The sequence below is a fragment of the Vidua chalybeata genome, chromosome 22, assembly GCF_026979565.1.
Source record: "Vidua chalybeata isolate OUT-0048 chromosome 22, bVidCha1 merged haplotype, whole genome shotgun sequence".
In the NCBI taxonomy this organism is placed as follows: Eukaryota; Metazoa; Chordata; class Aves; order Passeriformes; family Viduidae; genus Vidua; species Vidua chalybeata.
In genome coordinates, this window is record NC_071551.1 from 7,525,281 (window position 1) to 7,545,497 (window position 20,217).

The window sequence follows — 20,217 nt, forward strand, 5'->3', positions numbered from 1 at the left end:
TGAATTTTTTTAAGTGTGTCAAGGAGCAGCTTTGGAGGGAATGGAGAGCTTTCCTGGAGGGCTCACTCAGCTGCATCTTCCCTGTGTCGCTGGCACTGGTGCCAGTGAGGCTGTGCTGGTGTTCCCAACCCTCTGGCTAGCAGGCTGTCAGGCAGCTGCAGGTGTTGCCTTCTGGTGAGGTTGTTGAAGGGGCAGGTCCTGCGTGCCCACAGTGCCCACGCAGCTCCAAATCTGCACTTGTGGCACGAGTAACAATAACGTTAAATCCGAGGTTTATCTGGGTGATCTGATGGAGCCCTGTGTGACACGGAACTGGATTTGCAAGAGGCACAGCTCTGTGTGTCAACACTTCCAGTGGGAGGGGACACCCGATGGGATTGCCTGGAAGGAGCAGTGCCCACATCTGCAGGGAGGCTGGCATTGTGCACGTGCCCTCTGCTCTCTCCACTGCTGCCCGGGGAGCTCGCCAGGTGTGCTGTGTCACTCCAGGATGGCAGAGACCTCCAGGTGTTTGCCAGCGAGTCTGCTGCTGCACTTTGTTCACTTTGGAAGGGAATCCGTGCTGCTGGGTGCACTTCAATGCACACCTGGTGTATTCCTCCTGTAAGGGCTTCCTGCTGTACTCCATCTTTGCCCCTTGGTGCAGGGATTGTGGATCCTGGGGCATGCTGGTGTTCCTGTCCAGGCAGGGCAGCTCAGCCTCCAGCTGTGGCACAGCCCCATGGCAGCACAGAATCTGTGGGTTAAACAGAATTTCCACTGGCTGCACACTGGGACACTGGCAGCAGCCCCTGACTAAGCTGAGCAGGGTGGGCTTTAGGCCAGAGGTGTGGCAAGACTTTTGGGATGCACCTAGGAAGAGGCAAGAGCAGAATGAGGGATATGTCTTATCCTCTGCTGTACTGTCCTCTGGGATAAATGTAGCAACTCTTTTCTGTTCAAATGGAGAAGAATTGCGAGTTTTGGTAAAAATTCAGAGTGGAGTGGCTCTTGGAGCTTTAGGTAGAATAGATTTCTTATGCAGGTGGGCACTGGAGAGCAGTGTGCTGTGTGTTAGAGCTGAGGACTAACCCCCCTGTGTATTTAAGGTAGGAGAACAGGGTTTAGGCTTATGGTCATTCAGGTAGAGAGGAAGGTGTTACAACCAGCACTTGTTCAGAGGCATGTGCTCTTATGTTGTTTGGATTGGGCTGTCTTCAAACTTGGCAAAAACACCAACTGATCCTCAGTCTAGACTGGCTCTGAAAGAATCCTTGGCCTCGTGGGAATCTCCCTGTCAAGGTGCAAAGCAGCACAGCGGCAGGGGCAGCAGGGATTGTACTGGCATAAAACCCTTCTCAACAGGAAAACGTTCAGTGTGCTCTTAAAGCTTGCTTTGGCACATTTGAGAGGACCACAGAAGGAGTCTGTGCAGAAATGGTGTCTGACCCAGGTTGTGGTGCCAGAGGTGTCCAGTGGAAGTCCTGGGGCCCAGGTGGACAGAGCAGATGGCCCAGCAGGTGGCAGGGTGGCAGCAGGGACAAGGTGGCTTTGCAGGGCCCTCTGTGGACGCCTGTTTTGCCTTTTGAGTCTGACAGAAGGGCTGGGCAGTCCAATTCCCTGTGCTTAGATGAGTTTGTGCAGGGTGAACAGCTCCACAGCCAGCTCTGTCCAGTCCTGGCTGGTATCTCCGAGGGATTGGTGTTACCTGCAGGGGGTTCAGTTGGTGGTTCCATTGAATGTCAGCAGCACCAATGTGATGAGCTGACTGCAGCAATAAAACCACAAGGTGAGTTTAGTCTGGTGTGAGGTTTTAATGGAGGGAAAGGCTGCTGGATGTGGTGGCTTCGTTTGATGTTCCAGACATTGGATATTCCAGACAGTTTACATCTGTCCCGTGTTTGGGAGGTTGTGGTGCACTGGGTGGTGGGTGGCAGTGGCTTTCTCATTGCTTTCAAACTGCTGTTTGCACACAGCAAATCTTGGCCAAGCCTTCCAGCCTCCTCTGAAGGAGGAATCAGAACTTCAGCAGCAGCCAAGAAACAGCTGAACACACTTTGAGACTGAGCAGCCCCAGAAAAGACAGAAGCCTACACTCTGGAGACAGCATAGCTGCCTTATCTCTACTATTCGTGATCTCTAAACTTTGAGAAAGCAAGGCAGCTTCTCTTTTCTGCTTGTTCCTGAGTATGTCGAGTGCATCTTGCTTAAGAACAGATCTCTTGACTGTTTCTACAAGGCTTCTTCGTCTGTATTTCTTAACTCCTATTAATCTGTCTCAAACCTGGTTTTCTAACTGGAAACTTTCCATTGATGTCATGGGAGCTTTCCGTGGCCCACATCAAATAGCTGGGTTCACCAGGAATTAAGTGACTCTACAAATGTTTATGTTAAACTCTTATTTGGAAGGCATGTTGACTTGTGAGGACCTGTGGTGGCTGTGCTGTGTAGGGAGGACAGGTTGGCTGTACAGCTTTTGTCTTGCCTTTGAAGCCTGGAAGAGCTGGCAGCAGTTTGTGCCTGGATAAGGGCTCGGGAGCGTGTTTCATCACGGACTCCTGCACTGGTTCTTGTCTCCTGCCCTGGAGAGGTTTCTCAGTGGGTCGCCTTCATGGAAAGGGCCCAGATGGCCACGTCTGGATAGTGACAGCAGAAAGCTGTTGGTGTAATTACAGGTACGGAATTTTGTTGTTTGAGAGGGGAAAGCCACAGTTTAGTCTGCTGAGGAGCCCCAGGGAGGGAAGGAAGGACATGTGTGTTCTTCAGACCCTGCTTACTCAGGCTTCTGTGGTGGTGTCAGAGCATTTGGAAGGTGGAAACAGAAGGGATAAAAACCACCTTGGCATTCCCTGTCACCAGCAAACAGCTCAGATGCTGAGCAGTGGCTGTCCCGTTCCTCCCCTGCAGGACTTTGTGCCCTGAGGTGCAGCTGAGTCTTGGCACACTGGAGGTGGTGAGGAAGCCACTTGAAATATCACTTGATTTACAGAGCTCAAGCTTGTGAAGCTGTTGCTTAGCAGTGAATTTCTGAGTGTGTCCCAGTAAGGCTAAGGGGCAGATTTCACCCCTTGCCACTTGAACCAGTATTGCAGCTACTGTGAGCGATGCTGCAGTGCATGTCTTGGTCACTTATTTTGGCAAAAACATTTGTTCTGTGTATTACCACAACTGCTATTTCCAGGAAAAAGTTGCTCGGGGATATCTGGCCATCTTACAGTGCAGATGTCCTCTGAAAGCAGCATGTGCATTCCTGCAGCCACAGTTTGTATCACGTGCTTTTATCCTCTTCATTTTGGTGCGCTCTGCACTTGCAAATAGGATTTGTCTGGTTGAGCTTTTACAGGGATAAAACTTCAAGCAGGCAAGCTAGAAAGGCTTCTCAAAATCGCTGCTTTGTGAAGCCTTTTGGTGGATGATTTAGGAAGCCAGCCAAAGCTTTTGGGTCACCCTGCCTCTCTCAAACCACCACAGCAATTTCCAGGGACCCTTTCAGGTGATGGGGAAAGCAGAACATCGCATCACGCTGAGACTGTGCTCACTGCCAGCTCCAGTGAGATGTGCAGTGTCTCTTCCTAATTATGGGATGTCCCAGGTCAATTACAGCTAAACACAGAGTCCAACCGTGTCATTAAACTTTTTTTGGCTAATGACAAGTCAGAAACCCAGCATCATCCCAGCATGCTCTGCTTTGGGGAGCTGCTGAGTGTGTTCCAGTAAAGCTGGCAGTGTGAGCTGTCTCTTGTGCAATCTGTCTGCCAGGAATATCCTCTTAGTTCAGCACTTGGGAGCTGCTGGGCCATCCCTCCTTGCTGGAGTGTGCTCCTGGACGGGGAGGGCTCCCCTTAGCCAGCCTGTTGCTGGAGTGGTTTGCTGAATGTTGACAAATGTCTGGGCACTGGTCTGCTCCATGTTTATCCAGCTCTTTCCTTGGGTTTTTGCTCCTGTAGCCAGTGTTTGAGTTCCACAGCTTCTGGCAGCTGCCTCAGGAGTGGGAGGTGAGCAGCACATCTTGCTGGAGGCTGGCAGCAGGCTGGGTCAGGCAGAGTGCACTGAGCACAGTGCTTCTCCCTGCCTGCCAGTCCCAAACGCTTTAAAGGTCACAGGGAGCAGCTTTCCACACTCCCTGCTGCTCGGAGGCAGGCTGGGGATCCGTGCTTCACTTCTTCCAGGGCAGCAGGGATGGTGCTGGTGGAGCCTGTGCAGGAACAGGCTGTCCTGGGCAGAGCAGAAATGTCACTGCTGTTTGCTCTTCTCTGCTGGCTGCTCTGCAAACTCTGTGCCCAGCCCCTGGAGCTGTTCTGCCCTGGTGTGAGAGCTTCCTCCTGCTGTGCGAGATCTCTAGGAAACTCTGGAGACTCGGGGCAGGGAGAAGGAGCTGCAAGCTGAAGCAGGGATGTTGTGCACTTGAGCAAGCCGAGGTTCTGGGTGACCCTGGTGCAGCAGGCTTGGATTTGTCGGGACTCTTCTCCTCAGCTGGTTGCTGCAAGGATTGGAGAAGAGAAATTGCATCTTCTGGCTATGCTGTTGGATTTGGAAAGGGTTTTTCCACAGCTTTTGTTATGTTTAAGGGTGGTTGTTGTTCCCAGATTAAACTTGAATAGAAAACATAAGGCTGCTGCCAGCTTTCTGTCACAGACACCTTTTATCTTGCATTCATCTCTTCCAAGCAGATGCTGCTTTCATTTCTTCTACTATTTTTTTCTTTTTTTTTTTTTTTTTTTGCTACAAGACTAAAATTAACAGCCCTTTGATGCAGGGGAAGAAACTGTATTTCAAAGCAAAGTACCTAGTTAACTTTGATAATAAAACTGCTGGTTTTGTCTTGGAGGCAGTTCCGTGTTCCTTGGAAACAAACGTGAGCGTTGGAAGCTCCTGAACCCCAACGTGCAGATCCCTCCTTACCTGGGAGCTCCAGTGGCTGCTTCTGGGGAGGGAGGTGCAGGTGGAGCTGCACTCGGGGGGAGGCTGCAGGTGGGGAAGGAGGTGCCAGGCAGTGGTGTGGTGCACAGTGCTCCTGCAGGGTGTGTTCCTCACGGCTGCAGCGTGTGAAGCTCCCCGGGGGAGGTGTGGAGGGACTGAGGGGAGCACAGCCCTTCAGACAGGGTTGTGGCAGTGAAGCAATCTGTGTCCAGACAGAATTGTTCCTCCCGGCCCCCCCTCCCAGCCTTTCCTGCCTTCAGAGACTGGAGCATGAGGTCCATGTGAGCATCCAGCTTTTGGCTTTCATCTTTTCCACTTAAAGAGAGGAGCCCTGTTCCTGCCATGCTGCCTAGCAGTGATGTGAGGGCTGCTCCAAGGGGGAGGTGGAAGCCTGCCTGTCCTCAGAGGGAGGACAGCTGATGGACAGGGCTGGGTACCAGGGAGTGGAGAATTCCCAACTTGGGCCATGGCTGGCTTGGCCAGTGGCCAGGGCACGGAGGAGAAGATGATGTTGTCACCATTCAGCACGTTACAGGAAGTGCCTGATGCAGCAGGGGCACATCTGCTGTGCAGGGCATGGTCCAGGATCTCATTTCAGAGCAGGGGCAGGGAAATACCTGCTGGAACTTCCAGACTCACTGAGGGACACCTTGGGAGGTGGTTTTGCCTATGGGCAGCTGCTGGAGGCACTGGAGGATCCGACAGGCTCTGGGGCTCTTGCTTTAAAGAGCCTGTCCCAGCTGTGTGAGGGGCCCCTGCTTTGGGTGCATTGCAGGGTGTTGACTCCTGAAAACATCCTTTTGTTAAGTGAACAGAATGGTTTCCTAAACAGTGTGAAAAAAGTCACTTCCTCAGTGACTCAGCTGTCTCCTCTTGTGAGGCTTTTGTCCTCAGTGGTGACACCTCAGATCCACAGACGTCAGGACGGGAAGAACCTGAACCTGCAGTTCAAAGTGTGAAACATCCACCGGGGGCTTCACACACAAGGGTGCAGCCTCAGTCCTTTTTTCCAACACTTAGGAAGCCCAGGAGGAAGAGATCTGGGTAAATATTACAGAGGAGTGCTGAGTTTTTCCATGTGTCAAGGTAAGGCAGTAAGGCACGTGAACTGTGTGTGTTGCTTAGAGTAATTTGCTGTGTGGTGTGAAGGCACTAACAGCTGGGACAAGGGGTTGAATTCACTTGTTTAGGATTTATTTGACCTGAGAATTAACACAAAATTCAACCTGAAACTGGCTGGTTAAGGAGCTGGAATGACTTGGACAGGGAGGAAGATGCATAACCCCAAGTATGAGAAGTTTTGTCACCATGCAGCTTGCCAAGCTTTGGAACAGGTTGCCCAGAACATTGGACAGGCTCTGGTTTTGAAGGTTTACAGGAGTAAACTGGTCAGAGAGAAATCAGGACTGGAGTGCCAGGGAAGCAGGGATGGAGCATAACTTCAGTTCTGCAGCACGAGGCCCTGATTTTGCTGAATGTGCTGCTCTGGCCTCTGAATGAGAGCAGCATCCAGTTCCTGGTGCTGTGAGAATCTGCTTGGAGGGAGCAGAGACTCCCTTGCCGTGGACCAAGAATTGTCTGTTTCCATGCATGGCCCAGATTTCAGCAATGCTCTTTCTGCAGTGATGAGCAGTACCAGACACTTGCACAACTTCCCCTCTGGCAGGGATGTGTTTGATGGAAATACATGTGCTGAAGCTTCAGACACAACAAACGTACTTGGGAGTAACAGGCTGAGTAATCTGGTGCTTGGCAGCTGCTCGTTGTGGGGATTTTTGCTTTACTGTTAGCAGTGCTTGTGACATCCTTAAATGAAAAAAGGAAGAGACAGTAACTGAACAACCTTAATATTAAAATAGCTCCAGCTACAACTGCTTCACCTGAGAGAAGGAATCCTGCTGGGTCTGTGTCTCCTGAGCCAGGATATTGTATTGCCTTTGGGAGCAGGGACTGAATCCTCACACTCCACTGTGGATGTTTTCAAACCATCTGTCTGAGAAATGCTCTGCCCTGCTGTCACCTGGGGAGGGACAGAGGGGAGTTCTGGTAGGTGACTGCTGAGAACGTGCATTTCTGTTAAAAAAATGAATTCATTAACTGCTTTTTGGGGAGAGCAGTGCCTTGTTATCAAAAGTTTTGTCCTGATGGGTTGGTGGTGGTGCTGGCTAATCTCACAGTCATAGCCAAAAAAGTGCTTTTGATGCAGGAGTGGAAACTCTGGGCAGAGGTAGAAACACAAACTTCATTCTTTCCACCCACTGCTCCCTCATTATCAGCCAGAACTAACGAATCCAGGTAGTTAAACAGAGATGAGGGATGGACAGCAGTGTCTGCTGCAAATTAAGTGGGGAAATGACAAAAAGCAGGGAGTTGTTGTGGAATAGGGTGGTTTATTCTGGATGATGTGGGCTTCTTTAATGCAAATAGCTCTGAACATAAACATTTACTGTTCAAAATTCATGGTGGCTTAATTGTGGAGGAAATGCCTCTCTAAATGCAGCCTCAAATGGCTCCAGTGCTGGAGGGGAAAGCATTCAGCAAGCATGGCAGTTTGAGCAGGCCTTTCCAGTGCTGCTGGGTTATAAAACTGGGGGGCTGTGTTTGCAGTGTGCCAGGGGGAGATTTCAGCCTTTAAGGGTTGTGAGGCTTCTTCTGGAAGCAGGGCTTGTATGCAAACTCTCGACACCACATGGAAAGTCAGCTGAGGGGGCTGGACAGGTACAGAGGTGTGAGGAAGGTGAACCTATGGATATGAACCTCTGAAAAGCCTGTGACCTTTCTTCCTGCTGCTTGTGTGACTTACTTGTGATGGCTCTTAGTCTGCAAGCAGGTTGTAGACACATCTCTTGGGTGCACCTAAAGAAATTGGCAGTGTGAGAAGTCTGTGCCTTTCACAGCACGTACAGGTGCTGTCTCTGCTCAGACTGAGCTTCCTGCTGCTTCCTCCAGAGGAATCTCTGGAGCTCAGCTCTCAGCATCATCAGTGTCCCCCAGCAGGACCACAGGCTCTGGGGAAGGAAGAGGGCACATCAGAGCAGGGTGAGGACTGTGCTGCTGCTCATTCAGAGTCTGCACTCAGCAGCAGCAGCAGCTGTTTAACCTGCAGAGCTTCCTCGTGCTGCTGCTGCTGTCCTCAGAAGACCCAGGACAAAACTTCTGCCAGGTAGTTTTGGAAAAGAGACAGAAGAACTGCTTGAGGGTCCTGGCCTAAGTGGGTTGGCCAGAGGAAGCTGGACCAGCAGCACCTCATGCCAGGAACATAATTGTTGCAGACAAATGACTGCAATCTGCCTGTGAGAAGCTCTTTAAAAGAGTCTTGAGTTGTGCCTGGGCTTTAATGTGCACTTGACATTCATAAGTTACCTTATGCAGAGCTGGAAGGAGCCTAATGACCTTTGAAACATCCACTAAACTTCCTCTGTGAGGAAAACCAGCCCAGGTTCACTTGTTTCATTTAAAGAAATGCCTTTTCTCTGCAACCAGAATTGCTGTTTGTGACCTGCCTTCAATGGGAGCGAAGATCTCTGGCACAAACTTCTGGAACTCCTTCTGAGTTGCTTCCATCATTACAAATATTTTGCAAAGTAAACTCTCTCCTGTTGCTTAGAATTGTTTTCTGCCAGATGATGCAGCATTGTAGTTCACAGGAACTGGCTGGGTAGGTGGATAGTGGAAATTTGTTTCAGAGTCTAGCAAGTGGCTTGCTTGGGGACGGGTGGTGGTTATTGCTTCAGGTTTTCATTTGCTCAGCTGTGCTGCTCTGAGTAAGCTCAGTGCTCTGTTCTGGAGAACCAGACACTGGAGGGATGGGGTACGAGGGCACGCTGCCTTCAGCATTGCCAAAATAGCCAGAAATCTTCAGCAGAGCTGCCTGAATGGTGCCAGGGTGAGGAGGGAGAGGAGCTGTGTTCACACAGCTGCTTCTGGTGGCTCCAGGTCCTGGCAGTGCTGTGCAGTGCCCTGCTCCTGCCTCCCCTGGGCTGAGCCTTTCCTGCAGGGCTCAAGGGCTGGGCCAGCTGCTCAAGGGGCAGCAGAGCCCTGGGTCCCTGCTGGGACTGGTTGCTGTGGTGCCCTCCTAGCCCAGATCAGCCCTGCAGCCCCCAGGGACTTCTTGTCCCTGACACAGCTCCAGCACAGTGACTTGCCAGGGGGCTCTTGCTCTGCTGGAGCATTTTCCTCTTTGCTGGGACACGTGCCACCTTCCTTAGCTCTTCCTTGCCCAGCCTCTGTGATCTGTGGCTGCAGTTTCACTTTCTGCGGAGGCCAGGGAGCCCTGCCAGCAGCTGAACCTGCTGAGCCAAGCTGCTGCTGCTCCTCAGGAGGTGGGGCTCAGCAGGTCAGCCCTGTGGCAACCTTCTCCACATGTGAGGCTGCCACAACCACTGCTGTGCAAGGAGGGCTGCCTGCCCAGTCCTGATCCCTGTTGCAACACTCCGAAACTCGCCCTGGCCGTGTTGTTGGTGCAGTTGTTCCTGTCACCTCTGCCGGAGCTGCCTGCTCTCTGCTGGCACTGCCCTGGGGAGCCCCAGCAGCACAGGTGAGCTGCCTGTTCCCAGGGTTTGGTCGGTGTTCAGTGGGTGAGAGGGTGCTGAGGCCAGGATGCTGCTGAAGGGATTGCATCAGTGCTGGGCCGGGTGTGTCAGAGCCCCCCTGGGCCGGGTGTGTCAGAGCCCCCCTGGGCCAGGTGTGTCAGAGCCCCCCTGGGCCAGGTGTGTCAGAGCCCCCTGGGCTGGGTGTGTCAGAGCCCTCTGAGCCAGGTGTGTCAGAGCCCCCCTGGGCCAGGTGTGTCAGAGCCCTCCCGGGCCAGGTGTGTCAGAGCCCTCCCGGGCCAGGTGTGTCAGAGCCCTCCCGGGCCAGGTGTGTCAGAGCCCCCCTGGGCCAGGTGTGTCAGAGCCCCCTGAGCCAGGTGTGACAGCCCTCCCGGGCCAGGTGTGTCAGAGCCCCCTGAGCCAGGTGTGTCAGAGCCCCCTGAGCCAGGTGTGACAGCCCTCCAAGGCCAGGTTCTGCAGCGGGCACAAACACGCAGTGCAGGTCACCTGCTGTGTGTCTGGTGCTCAGAACTAACAGCAGGGAAAGTGGAGTGTCCTGGCTCTTTGGGGCTGAGGTTTGGGCTCTTTTAGAGGCTCCTTCCCTCGTCACCCCACCTTGGGGGTGCTGTAGCATTGCTGAGCCACCTTGGCTTTTAGCTGGAATAATCTCTGTAATCGAGGGGTCTGTTCTCAGCCCCACCAGGGGAGGAGGGGAAATCCCTGGTGTGGAAGCAGCTCTAAAGAAGGGAAGGCATTGTGAAGGGTATTTGTGGGGTTTCTGGCATTGGCTGTGCACATTCCTACCTGCTAGCAGGTTAGCCAGCTGAATGGGAGCTGTGTGGCACCTTTGGCTATCGCCTTGCAGGGTGAACATTCAGCCCGAGAAAATTAACCAAGATTTCCTCGTGCTTTTCTAGTGAAATCATGGAAACATGAGCAAAACTACAGTGGGTTTCTTAGTCTCATTCACTGGTGCTGTCTGGGATCCTTTGGTTCAGCTCCTAAAGCTGTAAGCAAGTCAATGACCATGTGCAGTATACATATGTCCTTTTCTTCTCCTGAGGTGTGTTCCAAGCTGGAAATCTCTAGGGCAGGGCTCTGATTCATTGTCTGCAGGGCACCCAGAGCCTGCGAGGTGTTTAAAGGTTTGGCCTCTTATCTGTACAAGTACACCTAGTGAATTTTATGGGAAGGAGATAAAGCCACAGTAAACTGACTTGAAGAAATAAAGTAAAACGGGATCAGGAATCAAGGAGTTGAGGATGCTTCGTGTGTTCCTGTTGTTGATGGTGCAGAGCAAAGGGTGTCCTGTGAGGGGCCAGAGTTTCTGAGCAGCAAAGAGAAGCTGGGCACCAGCTCTGCTCTGCCACGTGCAGTGGCTGAGCTGTGTTCTCCCTATTTAACAGCAGGACTTTGCCTTCCATTCAAATGTCTCTGCTGTCTCCTGCCTTGATCTATTTGCAGCAAGCAGTTGTTTTGGAACCTGGCATTTCCTTCTAGGACGGCAAACTGACAGCTTGCTCTGAACGCCTACATGGAAGGGAGGTCGAATTCTCACTGAAAATAGCAGTGGATCCTTTTCTCTGAGACACCCTTAGAATTTCACTCCTCAGTTTTTAAGCCCAGAAGGTGAACAATAGAACTGAAAATAGCATGGGAGCAGGAGTGAGCATCATGGGGATGAGCTGGTGTTGGTAAAGCAGAGCAGAGTTGCAGCAAGCCTGAGCTGTTGATAAGATAGATAAAAGCACTTTCAGTGTTTACATTTGTACTTAAACCTGTAGCAGTTCAAAGGTTTTGAAGCAGCTCATTCCCCAGCATATCTTCTCATTTATGAGAAGGCTGGCTGTGTCTCATGTGGAGCTGCCCAGGGCATTAATCCATTAATTTCACAGGATTAATCCATTAATTTCTGTCTCCCTCCTGCTGCAGGAAGGTGCCTGCATTGTCTTGTGCATGAAGAGGCTTTTCCTTTTAAGAGATGAGGGCATAATTGTGTTCCTGGCTGCAGGGCAGGGTGCCACTCTGCAGTTTGGACCGGCCTGGTGCCAGGAGCAGCAGAGCCAGCTGTGAGCAGGGATTATTGCCTTGCCCTAATAAGGAGCTGTATTGCACTTCAGTCCTGCCTCGGGGTGACTGTACCTCACCTGCTCTCACTCTGACCCACCCTTTTTCCTTTCTTCACCCCCTTCTCTTTATTCTGGCCGTTGGCTTTCATCTGCTGTGAGCAGTCTGCTGGGAGGGGGTCCTGACCAGTGTAGGTGATGTGTGCCTGTGCTTGAAATCTGTTCCTGGGGCAGAGCAGGCACTCAGGGCTGTCCTGCCCCTGGTGTCTCTCACTGGGGTGATTCCCTCTCTGGTGCAGCAGCCTCTGAGAAATATGATGAAGCTTATGTTGGCAAAAGGCAAAAAGCCACACTGAACCAGGCATTGTTTTGCTAATGAAGAGCACAATTGTATTCCCTTACTTCTCCTGAGTATTTTGTGCTTCAAAGAGGTCTGCACCAGTACTCCTGCAGTCTGCTTTGTTCTGGTTCTTGTTTCCTATGCTGTGTTCTCACATGTACTGCACAGGAAACCTCTGCCTCTCCTCCCTCTGCCAATGTTTTGTTCCCTTATCCTAATCAAAATTCCAGCAGCTGAATTTGCCTATGGACTTCCACGTGTGCCTTGCCAGTCCCTTGTTGACAGCTTCTGTCCATGTGCCTCGGGCCTTGGAATGCCAGGGAGTTCATTTCTGCAGAGCACCACACCTTCTGTCTGGGCTTTAGCCCAGCCTGAGCCACGGCTTTTCGAAGCTTCTCCAAAATCACTGCTTTGGGTCAGGTCAGCATTAAGGTGCCTCTCCCGGGCAAGCTCAGCTGCTGTCTGTCTTGGCTTGCTCTTGGCATGCCTTGGTTGGAGATGCTGCTGTTCCTGCAGAGCCCTGAGGGGCTGTGAGCCAGGGGGACTCGTGGGGCACAGCAGCCCAACGCTGAGCTGTGGCAGGGTGATGCACTGGCATCCCCTGGCTGCCCTCCCTCAGCTGCTTCTGCTGTTGTTGCTTGTTTTCAGCTGGTGACCAGCTGGCCTACACAGGCCAGGATTTGTTTGGATGCCGTGGGTGGTGTTTATTTAACTTCCAGGATGTGGTGGTCATCTCAGCAGCTGATAACATGGTTGGGCCTATTTAAATGGCATCTTCTGTCTTAGTGCCCAACATCTGAGGTCCCTGAGTAGTCTGAAATAGCTGTACTGCAGCCTGTGCTTTGGGATGTGACTTTCAAAGAATATCAGGCATTTTCCTCTCCATTTATGATTTTTAAAAAAGTAGGTAAGGAAATAAAAAACAGTCTTGTCTCTTGTTACTTAAGAATTGGGATTTAGCTCACTGTTCCAATGGCATACCTTGGTTGGAAAAACCTGTAGGGAAGCTGCTGAATTCACCCCTAACCCAGAACATACATGAGCCTTCCCTGTTCACCTTCTAGCTGAAGCCTTGCTGGTGTCCAGTAATCTTATTTTTAAACCAGACTGATTCATGCTCTGTTTTCCATGCCAGATGAGGTCCTTGGTTGTGAGTAAGTGTTGTGACTGTAGCTGGCAGGAGCGCTGCATGATTGCCTCACTTCAGGAAATGTTAAAATAACACTTTTTTTTCTTAGAAAGCTCGTTTGCACCCCTCCCACTTCTAATTCTCCTAATAGCTGCCCCCAGTTTGGCAGCTGTGTGACAGAGGGCTGTTTGTGTTGCTGAGCGAGAGCAGAGACACTTGAGTGGATGCAGTGCTGGGGGAGAGGTGCACAGGGTGAGCAGGGCTCTCTGGCCAAGCTGCCTTAAACGTCTCAGAGGTTTCTCTGCTGTCTGGAAGGAAAACTGCTCAGCTGTGAGAAGGATCTTGCTCCTCCCCCTGGACTCTGCAACTGAAACTGGGGATTTTTTTTTTTTTTTTTTTCCTCTTGGAGAAGAGAAGCTGCCCCAAGCGAAGCTGCTCACTTGAGACAAGCCAGGCAAAGGTTTATGTGCCCGTGGCTGCAGGGGTTCAGAGGGGCCAGGAGCTGCTGGCATGAGTGTCCCCCCAGGGCTGGACCCAGCAGCTTTTGTCTGCTGCTCTGGACTTGCAGTCAGGCCCCCGAGGTTCTCAGCACAGCTTTAGTTGCAGAGAATGGTGTCCTCAGCCCTGTACCAATGGCCAGCTGGCGTGTGCAGCCCTTCCTCGGTGGTGCAAAGGGAGCCCACGTTGTCGGGATGAACAGATGAACGCTGTGCTCTGTCAGTGTGGCACGCTGGGCCGAGTGTGCTAATGTTTAACTGGTCTCTTGTTTTTCTTTCCATCCATTAGGCAATACTGAGTGGTGCACATCTTGACAAAGCCTCCTGGCAACCTTTTCTGCAGGGCTGGATGACAGCAGGAGCTGCCAGGTAAATCGATGAGCCTGTGAGGAGGCGAGGTCAGGACGCACAATGGGTCAGAAGGTCACAGGTGGGATAAAGACCGTGGACATGAGGGACCCTGTGTACAGGTCACTGAAACAGGAGCTCCAAGGACTGGACTACAGCAAGCCCACCCGGCTGGACCTGCTGCTGGACATGCCCCCGGTGTCCTACGAGGTGCAGCTGCTGCACTCGTGGAACAACGACGACCGCTCGCTCAACGTGTTCGTGAAGGAGGACGACAAGCTGATATTTCACCGGCATCCGGTGGCCCAGAGCACAGATGCCATCAGGGGCAAGGTGGGCTACACGCGGGGGCTGCACGTGTGGCAGATCACGTGGGCCATGCGCCAGCGGGGCACCCACGCCGTGGTGGGGGTGGCCACTGCCGAGGCCCCCCTGCACTCCGTGGGGTACACGACGCTCGTGGGGAACAACCACGAGTCCTGGGGCTGGGACCTGGGGCGCAACAGACTCTACCACGACGGCAAGAACCAGCCCAGCAAAACCTACCCCGCCTTCCTGGAGCCCGACGAGACTTTCATCGTGCCCGACTCCTTCCTGGTGGTTCTGGACATGGACGATGGCACCCTGAGCTTCATCGTGGACGGGCAGTACATGGGGGTTGCCTTTCGAGGGCTCAAAGGGAAAAAACTCTACCCGGTGGTGAGCGCGGTGTGGGGCCACTGTGAAATTCGGATGTGTTACTTGAACGGACTTGACCGTGAGTATGAGTCCTGTGCTGGCCCCGTGGCTGCCCTGGCTGGGCCGTCCTGGGGAGGGCTTTCCCCTGTCTGGAGGGGTGAGGGTTCGTGTCAGCAGCAGCACTGCTGGGTGCAGCTGCGAGTCCTCGATGGCAAATGCACAGGGCCGGTCTGGCTGCACACCCGTGCTGTCACCAAGGCACTCTGCAGGGAACAGGCAGGCCTTGGGGAGGTGCTGTGGTCGGAGAAGGTGATGCCAGTTGTCCAGCTAGAGGTGGGAAACCTTGTACTGCTACCAGAAGAGCAGCAGGAACATTCTTCTGGCAGTTGCGCTACTGGCACTGGAATCCTGGTGTCTCTTTACAGAAAACAGTCTGTGAGACAATCCCCTTCCTTAAAGAGAATGTTTAAAACCCCTTGCAGGCAAGAACAGGGACAGATCTTCCCATCTAAGAAAATGGGACTGTTTTCCATCTTTCAGAAGAGTAGCTCACTTCCCTGCCTCTCTCAGAGCAGGGTGTGCTTGTTTCTAGCTGGGGGCTGGATGCTGCCATCAGCCCAGCTTGCATGCCAGCCCTTTTACTAACAGGCACATCCATCTCTGGCTAAGCTTAGTAATAAATTTGGCTGTCCAAATGTGCTAAAGCCTGTTATCTCTCATAGTCAGAAGTTCCCATGGGGCCAGACTGTGACTCAGTCCTCTGGGTAGGGTGGAGGAGAGAGGTGAAGGAAGTGGATTAAAATCTGGATTTATGTTGCTAGTGAAATAAATTTGGCAGTATTGGTATGAAGAGTAGTTTCCCCTGCATTCCAGGACAGTGTCTGCTCAAGGGCTGTAGCATATTGGGCTCTTCTGTTTGTGCTGGAGGTGTCCTGATGCTGGCCCAGCACTGGCAAACCCTGAGTGCCACAGAGCTGCCACCAGGCACCAGAAAACTGAGCTGTCAGAATGACCAGGAGAGCCTTGCAAAGGGGCAGGAGCAAAACCTGCAAGTGCTTTGAGAAATACACTTCAACTCTGCAAGACCAGAGAGCTCTTGGCAGAGCATTTTCTCACCCAAAGAAAGCCCAGCTCTTTCTGCCACGACAGCTTAAAGAATGTCAGCAGCTCCAGGAACCAGGTTTTGCTGGAGGGTCAGAGCCAAAACCTGCAGCTCCACTCAAAGCCAGCAAGTCTGTGGAGCTGCTGGCACGGAGCTGCACTTAGCAAGGAAAGGGCCACCTCCAGGGCTGGAGTTGGTGTAGTGTGCTCTGAGCTGGGGAGTGAATCGTGGGCAGCAGGCCAGCAGTGACGGGATGCTCTTCTGGCACACAGAGGAAGGAGGTGTCTGGCTCTGAGCACTTGTGAGCATTCAATAGCAGCACTGTCCAGTGATTGTGGTGCTTGTGAATGGGAGGAGGTCAGGTGTGTGCCTGTGCTTTCCCTGCTGCTCTGCTGCCACCCCGGGCTGTCAGTGCAGACTGGGTGAGGACAAACCTGAGTCTCTGTGCAAGAGCCTCTCCTTTGAGCGCCACTGAACTGAAATGTAGTTGTTCTGTGGGTGTCTAAAGGCTCTGGAGGTCAGGCCCCTTGTCCCGGGGGTGCTGGCTGGGCAGTGCCTCTGTGCCTCTGTGCAGGGCAGGCAGAACTGGGGCACACTGAGTGCAGCCAGTTTGTGCCCCAGTGCTCTCAGAATAAGCTGCACTGGGAAGTGCCAGAGGAGCACTGCCAGTGCTGGGGCTCTGTGGAGTGTCCCAGCTGAGCAGAGAGGTGCAGTGTGCTGCAGGAGCCTGTCCCTGTGGAGGGGCAGCAGGGACCCTGGGCTGGGTGAGGGGCAGACAAGCCAGGGCTGGGTGGCACAGCCTCGTGGCACACAACAGGAGAGGTGGCTGCTGGGGCTTGGCAGGCCCTGTGAGCAGTCAGGTTCCCTTGGTGTGGAGCAGGGGAGCTGTAGGCATCCACCAAAGCTGCTGGGAACTGCAGCTCCTCAGCCAAGCCCACTCCGTGCCTGTGGGTGCTTCCAGGTGTCTGTGAGCAAAGGGAGCTTTGGGTGATGCAGCAGAGCCCTCAGGATGGCCAGTTACCTGCTTTGGGATGTGTCAGCCCTCACTGGGGGCAGGACAAACCCCCTCAGGCCTGAGCAGTGTCAAGGTGGGCTGGGACAGGCTCAGCAGAGCTAATGTGAGCTCCCTCCCATGTAGCTGGCATGTTTTAGCTCTGCCTTTGACCTCAGTCCCCTCTGTGCTGTGAGCGACTCCTCAGCAGCCAAGGGCCCCGTGTGCCATTCCTGAAAAACTTGTATTATCTTGTTCGGGGTTTTAAGTACAGGATGCAGAAAAAGATAGCCAAAGGCTTGTATCCTTCCCGGGTCTGACACAGGAGGGACTGCTCTGGTGGGAAGTGTCACGGTGCAAGCAGTAACACGAGGCTTTGACAGATGGCTTTGTTTTCCAGGGGAGCTCTGCAGTATAAATGGAGGGGCTGACAGCTGTTCAGAGAGCTGAAATGTGAGAGAAATCATGCTGCTTTCTGGGTACCCAGACCCCATGGCACTCTGGCTGCTGTAGCCTTTTCCTTCAGTGACTCTTACAAAAGCTTCTGGGCACTGCAGTAAGAGGCGTGAGCTAGAAGCTGTGTTCTGACTGGGATGAATGGAATTGCAGAGGAGGAACTTGCAGCTGGTATCGTTGTAGGGCTGTTTCATTGACACACGGGTGGCTGAAGTAGCCTGCAGGAACCTCCTGCCCTGCTGGAGTGCTTGGTGAGCTGAGGCTGTGGGTGCTGCAGAGGAGCCAGGCGTTCAGTGCTCCTGCTCAGTGTTCCCTGGCTGTCACTGCAGGACACGAGAAAGCACAGCACCAGCTGTTGCTGTTGTCAGGGTAAAGAGACTACTTCATTTTTTCTGACTCCAGCATTTATAGTTTTCCAAAGGTGCCAGTGGATTGGAGGGTGAACGTGCCACCTCTCCAGTGACACTGGACAAACCACCAGTCCATCAAATCTCTCCTCCTCTGTGAAGGAATGCAAAACAATACGTTATTTACAGAAAGTTGTGTGAGAAAGTTTGCTACAAGAATGTAAACTCAGAAGGCTTTAGGAAATGTTAAAAAATCAGGGCGACACCTGGGGGGGTGAGAAGCAGCAGGGTGAGCGAGGGTGCACCTCGTGGGCTGGGCTCTAATGTCTCGGGTCTCTCTTCCCAGCTGAACCACTGCCTCTGATGGACTTGTGCCGGCGAGCCGTGAGGCTTGCCCTGGGCAAGGACAGACTGGCTGAGATCCCCAGCCTGCCCCTGCCAGCCTCCCTCAAGAGTTACCTGCTCTACCAATGACCCCCGTGCTCCAGGACCGAGGTGGAAGCGAGGCGTGGATGGATCTGCCCCGCGGAGCCCTGGGCTCTCCAGGCTGCAGCCACCCCGCGGCTGGAGCTGCCTGGCCAGAGGATCCCTGCCTGGCCAGAGGATCCCTGCCTGGCCAGAGAGGATCCCTGCCTGGCCAGAGGATCCCTGCCTGGCCAGAGAGGATCCCTGCCTGGCCAGAGAGGATCCCTGCCCCTGCTGCAGCCTCCCTGTGCTCCCTGGCCAGCTCTCGGGCAATCCCGGCTTCACGGCTCCCTTGGGAGTCACTTCCCCAGCACACTCACAGAGGGAGCGTTGACAGAGGCTCTGGGCTCCCCTCTCCTCCTGAGAAAAGGCTCTGCTGCCTCTCTGGTTCGAGGGAATGGTTCTTCTGTACCACTAAAGGGAAGGATGATAATAAAAGAATAATAATAATAAAAGAAAGAATTAAAGCCTAATCTGGGGGAAGAGGAGGCATTAGGAATAGAACTGTTAAGACCACGTGCTGATAATGGAAAGGCTCAGGATGGCCAGCAGAGTTGGAAAGAGTCTGGAATACCATAAAGGATTAATTGATGAGTTTTTAAAAGCCAAAAAATAAAAAGTACAACCCTGAGCCCTGAAACACAAAACCAAGAGCCCTTCTTCCACCAGGACACTTGTTAACTTGGAGGAGGTGGTTATGTTGCTGATGTCTGTATCTGTGCTGGGACTTCTCACCTTGCCCTGTTGCTGTTTCACAGGCTGTGACTCCTGCTTTCTTGTTTACCACCAGTGCTTCCCCTGCTCCATCCTCTGCTCTGCCTCCTCCTCCTGGGTTTGACAGTTGATTTTGGAGTCAGGCTGTGTCTTCACACGCCTCCTTCCTGCCTGAAGCCTGCAGCTTTTGCTGTGGGGTCCCTGGCTGGTGTGGGACAGGGAAGGACAGAGCTGTGCAGTAGTGTGTGAGCTGTGTCACCCAGCTGCAGGTCCTGTCCCCTGAGCTCTGCCCCACGCTGAGGCTTCAGAGAAACCACTGCCAGGGAATTCTCTCCTTGATAAGCTGCTTAAATTCATCCAAGCCAGGCTTTGTTGTGTGCTAGACCAGCCTAACCTGCAGGAGCTGTGCAGCAGGAGGGGCTCTCTCTGCCCTGCTGGGTGGGTGGGAGGCTGGCCCAGGGCAGGGGTCACAGCCCACCTGCAGAAGTGCCACCAGCAGGTGAGGAGCAATCCCGGGGGGAATCGCTGCAGGGTGGAGCTGGGGAGGATCAAACAGGCCAGGGGTGATCTTCAGGCACAGCAGGAAGAAACTGAACCTCTCCAGAGCTGGGGAGCAGGAGAGAGCTGCAATAAACAGGACAAGCAATTCAGGCAAAATCAGCACATCCCAAATAGATCCTCAGTAGCCAGGTAAAGAGGATGACACTCCTTTGTTAGCAGGAGCTGCTCTCTTGACCTCTCCACAGGTTACTATGCTGCCTTTCTGGGGTTATTTTGCACATTTCTTTGTGGTTTTTTTTTTTCCTTGAAAAATGTTTGTGATTGTTTTGGTTTTGCTTTTGAGTTATCCCTTTGGTTTTGTGTAGGTACAAATGAGTTTAGTTGAAAATGTTAATATATATATATGTGGGGTGTATGTATAAGAACATGTTTTAAACAGCTGCTGTAGGGTACCTTTTTGAAAATAAACTACTTGCATAGTATATTTTTTAAAGCACAGAGTTGGTGCCAAGACTGGGTGGGGTGTGATGTGCCCCTTTTTTATTCTAATATTATATGAGGTTTTTTTTCAACGTAGGGGTTTGTACTAGTTTCTGTTGCAGGGTGGGCAACAGAAACTGTGTGGAGCCCTGCTTGGTTGCCTTCAACTTGAACCAGTGTCTTCCAGAACTCCAGGGAAGTAGCTGTGTTCTCCCTACTTCTAATGTTCTTTGTGCTCCCTCATTTCCATCTCTCCTCACTTCACCAGGACATGACTCTGTACAGTTTAAAATTCTTTCTATTTTATGACTGTAGATAGTACTCAGTAACCTAATAAACTTTATTACTTTATTAAATATTACTTGGTGATGGGTTTTACTTGCATGAACTGATCAGATTTCTTTGTACTTGGTTTCTACACGAGCAGTGAGCTTATTCCCAAGGAGCCTGCCCAAACAGGCAGAGCAGGGGCTGCCACGGCCTTATCTCTGCTTGGAGGAATGACAACTTAAAGCTGGCACCTAAAAGGTGTGCACTAATGGGGTGGTGGGGAGGGAGGGCTCAAAAAAAGGCAAGTGCTTTCTTGCCTCTTGTCTCCAGTCAGGACAAGATTTTTTTTTTTTTTTTTTTTTAAACTTTTGGGTGTCTCTTACCTGTGGAAAACCACGTGATTAA

At 52.4% G+C, this 20,217-nt stretch overlaps 1 protein-coding gene across 2 annotated transcripts; it reads left to right on the top strand.

Annotated features, from left to right (window-relative positions):
* The first annotated feature begins 6,926 nt into the window (after positions 1-6,926).
* Positions 6,927-19,898, top strand: SPSB1 (splA/ryanodine receptor domain and SOCS box containing 1). Of its 2 annotated transcripts, XM_053963044.1 has the most exons (4): positions 13,228-13,423; positions 13,750-13,829; positions 13,931-14,565; positions 17,729-19,898. In XM_053963044.1, exons 2-4 carry the CDS (start codon positions 13,810-13,812, stop codon positions 17,854-17,856), a joined length of 783 nt encoding a protein of 260 aa, XP_053819019.1. In that variant the 5' UTR covers positions 13,228-13,423; positions 13,750-13,809; the 3' UTR covers positions 17,857-19,898. The 2 variants fall into 2 exon arrangements, with proteins under 2 accessions (XP_053819018.1, XP_053819019.1); XM_053963043.1 differs by lacking the exon at positions 13,228-13,423 and adding an exon at positions 6,927-6,945 and having other exon boundaries at positions 13,750-14,565.
* The last annotated feature ends 319 nt before the right edge of the window (positions 19,899-20,217 follow it).